This window comes from Pollicipes pollicipes, unplaced genomic scaffold (assembly GCF_011947565.3).
Source record: "Pollicipes pollicipes isolate AB1234 unplaced genomic scaffold, Ppol_2.1 Scaffold_3087;HRSCAF=3621_pilon_pilon_pilon, whole genome shotgun sequence".
Classification (NCBI taxonomy): Eukaryota; Metazoa; Arthropoda; class Thecostraca; order Pollicipedomorpha; family Pollicipedidae; genus Pollicipes; species Pollicipes pollicipes.
Window position 1 is genome coordinate 23,812,295 of NW_023596225.1, and position 12,613 is coordinate 23,824,907.

Consider the following 12,613-nt stretch of genomic DNA (forward strand, 5'->3'; position numbering starts at 1 on the left):
CCTTCCCTTTTCGAGGCCGGGAACCATCCATGCCATAACATTTCTGTGATACGGCGATAACGATATTCTTGCTGCAACTGTCTCATTGTCGACAACATCAGTTTCCTCTGGACACCATGTGGTGCGTGTAATGCCGGGAAGATCACTATCTTGCCAGGGTTGCCCAATTTCACTGGAGGTCCCTCCTAATACCGGACTCCAGAAACATCGGCGTGCATGCTATTCGCCCCAAATTCCATGCAATACGCGGGAAAGAGCATGTGGAAAAGTTAGAAATCTTAACGGCTGACTGTTTTGTGTTTTTGTAGCTGAACTGACTGTTTTGGGCTAGCCATGATAACCCGAACTGTGGCAAAATCTGTCCCCACCCGGAACAGTTAAAAAATTCGCATGTTTTTTACCCACGCCAGCAAAGCTTTGCAGATGTGTACTGCTCGGTCGATTTAATACAAAAGAAATGGGGGGGGGGGGGGGGACTGCAGCGGTGTTGAGCCATGATTTATCGCTAATCAATCCCGGTTTCTAGCGACCATCATTTGGGGTTGCTGCGTTCAAAGCATATTCTGACAATTCTGGCCAACGCCATCATCTCCACATCATCCAGACCGTCACCCGTGGCCGCCCTGTATGAAGATGTGCCAATGCAAATATTTTACCAGGGAAAAAGAGGAATAGTGTGCGACTGACTGTGTTGCTGGCAAATACGCTAAATATTGGTTTCATTCTCGATTTTGTATTTTTCATCAGATAATTTTGCAACATGTTGTGAATTGTGTCGTTTAAGTTGACCGATTAGTAGTTTTGCCTTTCACGTGTGACAACCCCGAACCTGGCCCAGGATTTTGGGCAACAACCATTCCACCATTGTTCAGTTAGTGCGTGGTTCCGGAATCGACTCTGACTCAAGCTAAGGTCTGACGATTTGTAAAGTCGACTCCGACTCAAGCTTAAGTCTACAGTCTGTCAAGCTTATCGACAACATAACTGATCAGTGCCTAAAAGCCAGAATCAGAAGACATTGTTATTCGTTGCAGATATCCTTAAATTCTTAATAACACCTTGCAAATATCCTTTAAAACATCCTAAGGAATCAAACAAAGTTAGCTGACATATATGATGCCCTCAATACGCGTGTAATGCAAATTTCGTACGAACTAGAAACAATCGCAACAATCACTTGGCTACATTGTATTTGTTGATATTGCACCACGTTGAGTGATTCGCGAAATTTACCATTTCAGTGCTTCCAACGTTGCATGCCCGTGATAGCCCGTCACATGTCTCCGAACAACGCCTCCGACATGCCAAGGGCACAACGTTACAGAATGCGTGCCACTTCGGCGACCAGAACGTCATCACGCGCTGCAGGGTGGCAGGTTGCACGCTATGCAGTCCGGCAGCGGGTTGTAGAAGACCAGGGGCGTCGCTTCACCGTCGCCCGAGTGAGCCTGGACGATGCAGCACACCTCACCCACGTACTGTCGAGAGATAGATACAACTGTCACCGAGCGAATCTGTGTACCAAGCCAGAGGCAAACGTGAAGACGAAGAAAAGATGGCATGCGTCTCTGGGGGTTTAAAGAGTAATCCCACATGTTTGTACTGTTCACTTCTTGTTAGACCATACGCTTCCTATTTGATCAGTGATATCAGTTTTTCGAAATATTGAATAGTTCATAATTTTGATTTGAAGTAGCCGACTCTGCAGGAGAAATCTCCTTTGACTCCCTGCTCACCCATTTAGAAGTAATACGCTTCATTTGCTTTGCTTTTTCCAGCACGTGTGTTCCGTAATGTTTGTCACACACCACTGTGTCAAAACGTTGGTATAATAAATGCTACGAACGGTTGAAACACTGTTTTGAGAAAAAAAAATATATGAACATAAAACTATTTTCCCGCGGATGCAACGGAACGTTACACCCAGGCTTTTATTTCTCCCCTTTGGCGTTCAACACAGTGTCCCTTTCGAGGCGCCTTTGGCTTCGGGAATGTATCACATGATCCATACAACGCACTGGTTCAAACTTCAACCAACCAACTTGTCGGTAACAGGCTCTTGCCCGCTGGGCCAATCACAAACATTTTCGTAATTTGCACCAGAAGAGGTACGCACGGTTGCTGTCATGACAACACTGGTCGCGACGGCACGGAAGAAGCGTACTACTGTTATGAAGCGTTGGCAGTGTAGTTTGGACTTGAATATAATTAAAATTAATACTCTTATTATGTGCTCACTTTGCTGCAGTGGCACTACCCAGTACTATCATTACGCCTAACTAGTCCTGTGGTTTCACTCAAGTACGTTTTTCGAAACATACTCCAAACTTGGGATATATGCCCCCTTTAAAGAATGTGAGGACTTACCAGGATTACAATGGCAAAAATCTGAAATGGCAATCGTTATATGCTTCTGTTCTTTTAACAAAATATGTTCCATCCAGGCTTCAACTATTCACACCTCAGTGTAAAATTTTAATACCCGCGTGCAAAAAAGGGCAAAGCAAAATGACCTGAACTGTCATACCAGCGATGGCCCTACATTGCAGATTGCTGTCAGAACTCAGTCGTTGAAAATAAATGGAAAGCTGCATGATGTATTCTTACAGATGTGCACAAACATGCATCAGGACGCGCTAATGTATCTTCTGCCACACATACGCTTGCCTCAGAACAAATAGTGGTCGGCCACAGCAATTAAATTTTGGTTTGATCAGGGTGGAACTGAACACGTTAACTATCTGTCGTCAGCTGCAGTCTGAGGTGGGCCAACCGAATGATCGGGGAGTCAGGTCAACCAGAAAGGTGTATTAAGACATGGTAGAGTTGTCCAGTTCAGTTCAGTTTACATGTATGGCATCTCATGAGCAGACGAAATAGAACACAGGCCAAGAAAGTTGTGCGACTAAGGGGATTCCCACGCGTAGGCTTTCACGAAGTCCGTGGAATAATTGTTTACCTCAAAAGCTGCCACCGGAATGCATACCACCGAAAGCGACCGCAGAGTGCAACCACTTATCCTTGAGTCTGAATCGGCGTGGGCTTCATTCAGGGTATGCCGAGCTTCTCGAACACCGGATCGGGATCAGCCTCAAACGTCGTGAGTCGGCGTTTGAATAGAGTGGGACCCAACACAACGTAGCGTTTTCACTCAATTATTGCATATCATTAAAGGAATCCTGGGGCGGAACAATGCCCCCAAATATGAGTAGGCTAAATTCACACATAACTTTAGTGACTCCTCAAATTGGCCAATAGTTGAGTAATATATGAGAACAATAATTATAATTTGAACAACAAAAGGATCAACAAAAAGGCGATGGATCGCCTGCTGCATCACCACATCATAATCAGTGATACCCTGAGCGCATCGGACATCTCCCAGCGGGCCACACCGTTGCACTGCCGACGCAAAACGCATCGGAACGGTTCAACAGCAAATAAATTTATTCAAAGCTTCTGAAGTGCTCGTTACGGACTCACAACGATTCTCGCCTATGCACTTCAACGGCCGGGCCCAATGTGGCCTGCAGACCGTCACAGGCCGTCACCTGGGTGTTGGAGCCGCGACAGCCGGTCATCTGGTAGGAGACCCAGAAGCTGAACTGCTCGATTGTGCCCGGCATCGCTTCTGTAATGTTGTTCGGCTGCATCAGCCCGCACAGGCTGGCGGCTGCCATGCCCTCGGGTGGCAGCAGTGACCCGACTGCGGGCGGAGGGGAGCGACGTCAATGCAGAGGGAGCCGGCGGCAGTGCAGGAGCCGGCTGCAGCATGAAGCGCAGCATGCAGCGGCGTTTGGCGAACATTTGTACCACTAGGCTGGTTGCAAGTCATTTGTTCTCACCACTTCTTTTGTACATACATATATATATATATATATATATACATATATATATATATATTTATTTATACATATATATATATATATATATATATATATATATATATATATATATATATATATATATATATATATATATATATATATATGCAAACAAAATTAGTTGGGCGTGGTAATCTGTTGCGATTACCTGCTTGCGTAGTGCTTCAGGCATTTCAACAGACGTGAAGTTAAGCTGTCAAAATCACAGGGCTTTGAGGATTTTGAGTCAAGATACTTTTAACAAATGCCCACAGGTACCAGAATCATGCAATCAGGTGTTTCAGAAGCACTGGAGCATTGACCCTCCCTGCTGGAGGGGGAGGGGGGGGGGGGCAGTTGAACCCCTTGAGACCTCGAGAACTAAATGGGCTACACACATCAAGTACACAGGGAGGATTGGTTGGTAGGTTCACTCCCTTGTGTCAAAACCTTAAGGTTCCTTAGTCATGATCTTGTTGTTATAAGACACTGTAGGACTATGTGACCCCGTTTGGTTGGGCGCAGGTCTTTCACGTGCTTTTCAAATATCGACCGCCTTAAACGGGCCGTGTTGCGCCGGCATGGCTAGTCAGCGGCGGTAAAACCTGCCGACTTGGTGGATAAGGTCGGCGACAAAAAGGTATATATTCACGCAAAGCTTGGTGCCAAAAATGCTTTTGGACAGCAAATTTTGGTGACAGCCAAGACGACAAAAATACGGCACACTATGCAAAACATAACGCAAGGTCTCCATGCCCAGATATTATGCCTCCATGTTAATACCGTTCGCCACACAACACCACGGAACGGTTCCGTAAAGACTCTTTACCGTACTCTACGGCGCCATGGTATCTTTTCTAGGCTTCATTCCAACCCGGCGACAAAAATATCCCCGATTTTTAGTTGGTCGGCTGACTCGGTGACAGGTCGGCGACAAATCAGTGTATATCCTATGGTCCGGACGGTCGGCCGATTGGCTGTTTTTAACAGCCGACACTCAGTGTTGCGTACTAGACAGTATAAGACTGAAAAATCAAAATATGGGGATTCATCTGGCCGCAAGGGCATGTAACAATCTATGCGATGCGACCGATATGGGGTGGGGGGTGACTTTCAACGCACTGCAATTTTGCAAGGGGGTTTCGCATTGCAGTGTCATGAATACCTGCCTGGGGTTTAATTTTTGACCTTACTTATTTCGTTGGCGGTTCTGCGATTCAGCATCCTCTCCTCAGCGACGAGAGGTATTGGCAGTCCGGGGTAAGTCGGCGATGTGATCCGTTCAAGGTAGAAATTGACCTGTGATTATCCAAACCGCCTTTTCAAGACCCTGAAAATGCTGTTAACTCACTGAAGCGGTCACAAGTGGCCAGCCCTCAACCGAAACATGGCTTCGACGACTGACACCAAACAGAATAATGGTGCCCAACGACATCTTCCGCCGAGGCAGAGCTAGGGAAACGCTTTAAAGCAATGCTGCAGTTTCCTATTCAATTGCGTGCGAATACCATCCATTACGTTGATAGGAAAGCGGATCAAATCGGGAAGACACGCATTCTTAGTTAATTTAAAGCTAGGGCTAGCTCGACCATTCCCCCTTCCCAGCGTACTTTGCGAAACTACACCCCCTGCTGTGGAGGCTCAACGACCGTGACACGTGACGGATTTGCGACCAGATTACTCCAGCATCAGGTCTACGATCGAAGGCTCGTTTCCCAAGCAGGGACAAGGCCGGTGCTCACGATTTACATCGGTCGGGGCCCCTGAGACAAGGCAGGGCCCCTGCATCGATCTGGGGGCCACAGTGCATAACAAGGGTCATGTATGGCAAGGAGCCCAGCATTGGGCTGAGGCGGTGTTCGGCGGAGCCCGCAGAAGGGCCTTCGATCAAGTGCCTGATTGGAAGATACGAAGAGCTCGCTATAGGTCACATTAAAAATCCCGGTCTACAGGATCGGGCCCTGAAATGTCAACCACAAAGCCTCTTGCACCGTTTGGGGACACCATAAGACGATCAAGGATTCTTTTCTCCATATATTTGCATATGAGCGAAAAAGGAAACACTGGTTCAATTAAATGCGGCTAGTGTCTGAACAGCGGGTACAGTACAGGTCCTAAACGCGTCACGGCCTATGTAATATATTTATATATCATCAACAACACTGTCACATTGGCTTCAAAAGGGAAGTGCTTCCTCAACTTCAAAACCATTCTGAAACCGACAAAGTGATCGTTTTGAAGCTAAATTTGGGCGTCAATGGCGCAGAGCAGAGACCAAAATCTGGGGAGTTATCAGGACTTGGAGGATAGGTTAAGTCAACTTGATTGGCCCGGTCTCCCCTCCCATTTTACAAAGCTACACGCCTGCGTCCATCCTCGATCTGGAGCAACATGTCAAACAAATCACTTAAAAAACTTGAGCCCGCATAATCGCAATCTTAGAAGCAAGAGCACCGATGGCCGAGGTAGCAGTTTCCATCAAAATGAGCGGCGTTGGCGGACCACTACGAGGCGACGGGCGCCTGACGCGCGAGAACAGCCGTCGCGAAGAAATGCCTCCGAAAGTCTTTCAAAACGAATTCGTACGGCTCAAAAATTAGACCCGGGAGAGAGCTTCACATGTATAATTTTGAAAACGTCCCTGAACAGATAAAAAGCGCCAGCGGCAGGGAAATAGGGATATTATGCGCCCCTGTCTAGTTCCAAAACCAAAGTCCAGCGCCGGTTCGTAGAGCTGTGAACGCTTATCTGTTCCTATCATGGATGTCAATTGCGCAGGAGGAACATGGCCCCGGAGTACGTCCTACACGCACGACTTGACATCCTACAGTGTTCACAGGTGCTTCTTTCAGAAATGTCACCGTTTTTATCCGCTTACCGACCACCGTCTAATAACATCGAGGAAACCGACGTCACGTGGCCTACGGAGACTGCAACGCCGGGCATCGGGGTTCTTGTTCCAAGGCTTAAGAGCTCGCGTGGTCAGAGCAATGTTACGTAATTCTTTCACTTCTCGGTTCTGCACAAAGGTTGAGCCTTCCCAGATGACCATGGTCTCTGAGGAGCCAGCTCAACTAGCAACGCCTGTACATTCAGCCTGTGTTGTGCGTGACGTTGACATTATGGTCGTTTCAGCTGTCATACATTCGAACTGAAGCGAGAAGTCATTTTTCCCTCAGCGGTGTAACAGTTTGAAATAGTGTCTCCCTGAATTACAGCTCGCTCGCAAAGCATGTTTGATGAAACATGCGGGGAAAGATATTATCAAGGGCAGCGCATGTGTCTATGCGTTTTGGGGAAAGGTTGAGACACATTTTCTGAAAAATGCGTGGAAGAGTCCTGATGGTTTGTTTCACATTAACTGAATTGGATGTAATTTATCGATGATATTTGAGGAATGTTGAGAAGCTTTACATAAACGGGATGGAATGCCAGACATACTGCAGACACCTTTCTTGCGAATACATATATAGATATAAAATATATTATATATACTTTATATATTTATATATGTATGTATATATGAATATATACATATATCATATACATGCATGTTTATACGTATATACATGTAGAAATGTAAATATATATATATATATATAATGTATACTTATAACGAATAGTGAGAACCGAGAGCATACGTTGACTCTGTCCGACAAGTTTTTTGTACCTGTCCTCTTATGGCGAATTCAAAGACTGTCCCCGCAGTCCTTTTTTAGAAATCGACATTCCTTCAGGAAACAGTGCGGAGTGCTTGGACGATGCACCATGCATCGATCTCCTTCCCCCTACCCCACCTTGTTTAGAATGGCAGCTGCCGGTAGTGGGACTTTGTAATAATCACGCGTACACTCCGATAAACATTGTGTGGCTGTGGCGATGTTTTCGTAATATGAAAGGTGATTTACTGGGCCATTCAGGCATCCTGTCAATCCAGACCCAAAAACACGCACATCTCCAGAGCTGGAAGAAAGTAAAGAACACGCTGGTGCTACTGAATTCCGTTCTGTTGGTTTTGTTTTTGTTTTTCATTCTGACGGCCAGAACATTCCGCAGCATTTTCGGCATTGCGCATTTTAGGTCATAATTGTGACCTGGAAGATTTCAAACTGGCACGTAACCAACAAAAAACTGCGTGCACGGGTAGTTTAGACAGACAGCACATCCCTGTTTATCGCTGTGCTGTCTCAGATCAAAAGTTCAAAAGCCTGGCCCCCTTTTCCGGGCGACGGCGTAAAAATCGCCATGTCAAGCCAGGGTTAATAGGTCATATGTTGGTTTCGAACTTGCATGGAAAGATATTATGATGTGTCCTCTTTCAAATCTTGCCGAGAGATAACCCAGGATACCTGAACTGCCAAAAGTGTAGTCGGAGTAATCGTTTTCCGAAGATTGGGGGAAAACCGGATGCGTTGGGATCTGCTTGCTTTCCCCTAGCTTCATTGAGGAATCGTTCGGCGCACGGAACCATTGCCAGGGATGCAATCACATGTCTTAGCCAAGACATCAACGAAAGGTAAGCTACCAGCAAGTTGCCAGATCTGACACAGTCACGGAATGACATTGTCCGGCAGCATTATTATATATGCACTTGCTGGTGAGCGCACTGCAGAATCTTCAGATTCTGGAGCTTATCGAGAGAAATAATGGTGATTTATCACAACTGCTCTATATCGGCAAACAATTCTACACTCATTCCAGCACCGGTTCACGAAGAAAGTTCCTCGGATTTATCTGAACGATTAGTTGGTCCGTGGGAAGCTTTATACACATATGTAGACTGAAAACGTAACACACATAATCAACCCTGACCAACGGACCAAAAACGGTCAACGCGCAGCCAGCATACCAAATCTTAACTCACCGCCATCCTGCACGAGCACCTCGCGGGCCAGCTCCGCACACTGCTGCGGGCAAAAGAGCTTGGCCTCCTCACAAGAAACGTAGCTGTTGTGGGACACGCCTCCCGCGACCAGTGCCAGCTCTCCCAGCTCCAGCACCAGGTTGCTGTCGTCGCCCATTCCGGGGCCGGTACGTAGCGCGCACCGGCACGATTTGCTGCCGACCGGCATCGAAATCATGTGCACGCCGTGGCCGTACAGCGCCCGAGCCGGCGCCAGCGTGGCCGCCAGCATCGCCGTCAGCACCAGAGCCGCCTCCGCGGACATATCGCCGTCCCCCGAGCTGCTCGCCAGCGGCGCTGACCGCGTCCTGTGGCATGCAGCTGACGGCCACAGTCCGAGGCGCCCCATCTGCCCGCGGGGCACGCTTCGTGACCTTGGACGGAGGCGCGTGATTGGGCAGTGTTTCGCAGAGGAGAGTATCGTTCACGCTGGGCACCCGGTTCCAAAAGTACTGACATCAGCTCAGGGAGGACAGAAGTACGCCGAGGTGGATGTCAACCAAAAAAGTCCGTCAGCTGTTGCTTGAGCATGTGATTTCGCTTTCATGGTGTTGGAGGGCGCAAGCTTCAAGGCCGAGAGATGCTGAAACGATGTTGTCCAAATTGGATCCAATCAAAGGTGAATTTGGTGCACCGTCAACGCATTATACTGTGTTGGCCTTCCACACAGTGTCAGCGGACCATACCCTTTAAGCAAAGCAACCAAGCCATAAGTCAGGCCTGCGTTCTTTTTTCGAACGCTTAGCTGATGCACACAATTTTGTGGAACAGGGAGGAGCGCAGAAAACACGCAGTTTTAGGCTCGTTCCCATAAATGGCAAAATTTTGGAATGTGCTACGGTTAGGTTATTTGGTTATTTGGATAAAAGCCCTTTCAACCAGAGGTGATGATTTTAGGGCTATGAAAGAAGGAGAGGGAGAATGAATAGCCAGTAAATATAAAAATCTAATAATAGATAATAAAAATAGAGATGAAGTAAACTTCTTAAACTCTCGGATAAATATGGGTGAACACCATGAGTAAGACCACCTGTTAGTGTTTTTTTCGGGATAACTTGCATCATTTTGCACTGTCAAGATTAATTTCGCAAAACTACGACTCTGTCCTCGGCCATTTTCCAGTTTAAGACCCGGTGATGATTCCCGCAGTGTGACGGACAGTAGGCTCAGATTGCTCACACCGCGCTGGTGGTGTATTTTCAAGCGGTCTTGTTTAATTCAACCAATGTTTCAATGTACGCAGGGTGGCAATTTCGCACGGCTGGTTTGGCAGCACTACACCATCACACAAACGTTTCACGACGTAATCAAATAATGACATGTTGAGGACGATATTTGCTAAAGAAAAAAAATTATCTACAGGAGTCTTTTCCAATTAAAAGTATATCAACACTTCCAAGTGAGCTTATTTCATCATATCCAATGCTTGTTTCAGCATCTTCAATCGTGGAACATTCTCTTTAAGATGTGTACATGACAGGGACTGCCTGAGGGTCAGGTAACCTTTTTCCACATGTGTCTTAATCAATTTTTAACAATGGATCGAGACCCCTCCCCCCCGAAACAAATTGGATGGTGAGAGGGAGGTAAGCCCTCACAAAAATAAACAATTCAACATCCCTGTACATCGGAAAATGAGCTCAAAACTCCACTCTGAGCAAAGGAAGGTGACAAAGCTTAGAGTGCACACCAAATTGAGGAGGAACTACCTACTGCCTACTTTAGCGGAGCCCTCTCCTAAAATGGTCCTTCAAGGATTATTACGGCGTAATCCAACGCCAGGGTTAAAAAAGCTTCTCATTTACCAAATATAATCGGTGGCAAAAACCGACCCTTTTGCGGGCCAGTTGGTGGCAAACTTGCGAACATGCAAACAAATTGAAACAAACCGGACCATATTAAAAGATACCATCCCAGTTAGACGAAACTCAAAGCTTGGTATTGGTCCGCACCCGCTAACGCTTGTAGTTTGGGTTTGTGTAAATCATATGCCAAAACATTGACATTTCGCTATATGAGCAATTGAGCCACAGTATGCTGTCAAACATGGCAGCCTTAATCAGGATAGTTTTTTAGCAGACGACAAAAATATAACATAAACTTCACTTTATCAGTGTTGACGTCGCAGATCAGTGGTGACACATTGCTTTTCCAACGTCCCTCAGATTAGTGCTTTTCACATATTTTTAAGCCAAGAGTCACTCAACATGCTAAACAGACTAAAACACCAGATAAGTGCCGTGGTCAGCGACGATTCATACTGATAAGAATCGCAGTTGGCCACAGCATTTTGCGACGAACGTGATAAATTTGTTACACGGCGTTTCAAAACGTTGTGCCATTTGAGACAGGTGAGCTCGAATGCTCACCACACGGTAATGAATTGGCTTCAGTGTGCGTTCAGTGCAAGGCTGCGGGCTGCCGTTGGTTGCATTTTCGTCGTGAGAAGCTGACTGGCTTGAAGAACGTAGCCAATCGTGATCTGTTTTTTTTTTTAAGGCGCTGTGCGACTTATCCAAGGGTCTATCATCGGGGTCGTCCCTGGTGATAGCGCTAAATAGTCCTGCCGATTTAAGAGGCTCGTTGTTTGTGGATACCCGAACCGTAGCTCCAGAGGTCGACGAAGGACATTGGAGCGACGCATGCCAAGGATTCATCTGGGGCTTTTGCTGCTGCAGGGAACAGTGGCTTTGAGGTAAGGTGCCGATTGCCGAGCATTGCTGGTATAGGCCCCTCACACTGCCAGTTGCATCGCAGACTCAACGTTCTGACGGGCGGACAGGTTTGGGATAAGACGATTCTAATCGTCATTTTATTGTACATAGTGCCAGCTGAAGACAGTAGGCGCTCATAAATGTCTTGTGCATCTGCTGATACCAATATTGCATCTGTTTCGTACTAAATTCCGTTGACTGTAACCGTGTTAGAAAGTGCGTGTTCTGCGCCAGTAATAATTAACCGGAGATGGTTAAGGTCGCCCGCGCTTCCAGCTGATTGTACGATGACGTCACAAAACCAGAAGTGATATTACTTTTAGGTGCTCGTAGACTATGCACACGCTAAATACACACCTACAAAGATGCAGTTTTGCAAAATGCGTAGGCGTGAGGGGACAGGGGGGTAGGAGGAAAAATGGCTGAGCCTGCCTCCCAAACACACTTCAGTTTTCTCCCCAGATTTCACACACTTTCTTTTCAATTTTAGGAGCAGGGGAAAAGTGTCTCAAAATTAGTTTGGGGGGCTGAACACTATAAGATGATGATTTATGAAAAAAGTAATGAATAAAATGATCAAGATAAAAAGAAACTACATACCTGGTTAGGAGGCGAAATCCACCCCTCCCCAACGAAAAAGTAGAGCATATGCTTCTAGGCTGGTCATGTTAAGCATTACCATTATTCAGTGTTTGATGGCTAGCAAATGATACTGGAGTACGAATATAGTCCTGAAACGAAAATGTTGGATGGTTATGCCGTATCGCATTTTTTTTGGGGGGGGGGGCGGGGGTGTTATCGCATTCACAGTTCTATTTCAACGGTTTCTCATAAATTTGGCTCCAGGTGACAATTAGGACGTTTCCAAAGTTCGTCGGTGACACAAAAGACACTTTTTCACCCCTGTCTAACGCGAAGGACAGATATTCAGCTCTCATGGTGTGTTGCTGGGGAATGTGCATCTACATACAGTTGGTGAATGTAGCTTTGGTAACTTGCTGTCGCTGATATTTAGATGGTCTGGCTAAATATAGTGCATTCAGAAACTGCCTAGCTACCGGCACCAAAAGCAGAGCACAAAAATTAATATAAATGTACTCGGGCGTTTCCGCCTGTATGCAGTCTCTTCGAAT

General features: G+C 46.4%; 1 protein-coding gene across 1 annotated transcript; it reads right to left on the reverse strand.

Annotated features, from left to right (window-relative positions):
- Positions 1 to 657: 657 nt before the first annotated feature.
- LOC119090423 (uncharacterized) lies at positions 658 to 9,062 on the reverse strand. Its single transcript, XM_037213222.1, has 3 exons — positions 8,728 to 9,062; positions 3,552 to 3,706; positions 658 to 1,478 (listed from the first exon to the last, which is right to left on the reverse strand). The coding sequence occupies exons 1-3, from the start codon at positions 9,029 to 9,031 to the stop codon at positions 1,356 to 1,358; spliced, it is 582 nt and encodes a 193-aa protein (XP_037069117.1). The 5' UTR covers positions 9,032 to 9,062; the 3' UTR covers positions 658 to 1,355.
- Positions 9,063 to 12,613: the final 3,551 nt, after the last annotated feature.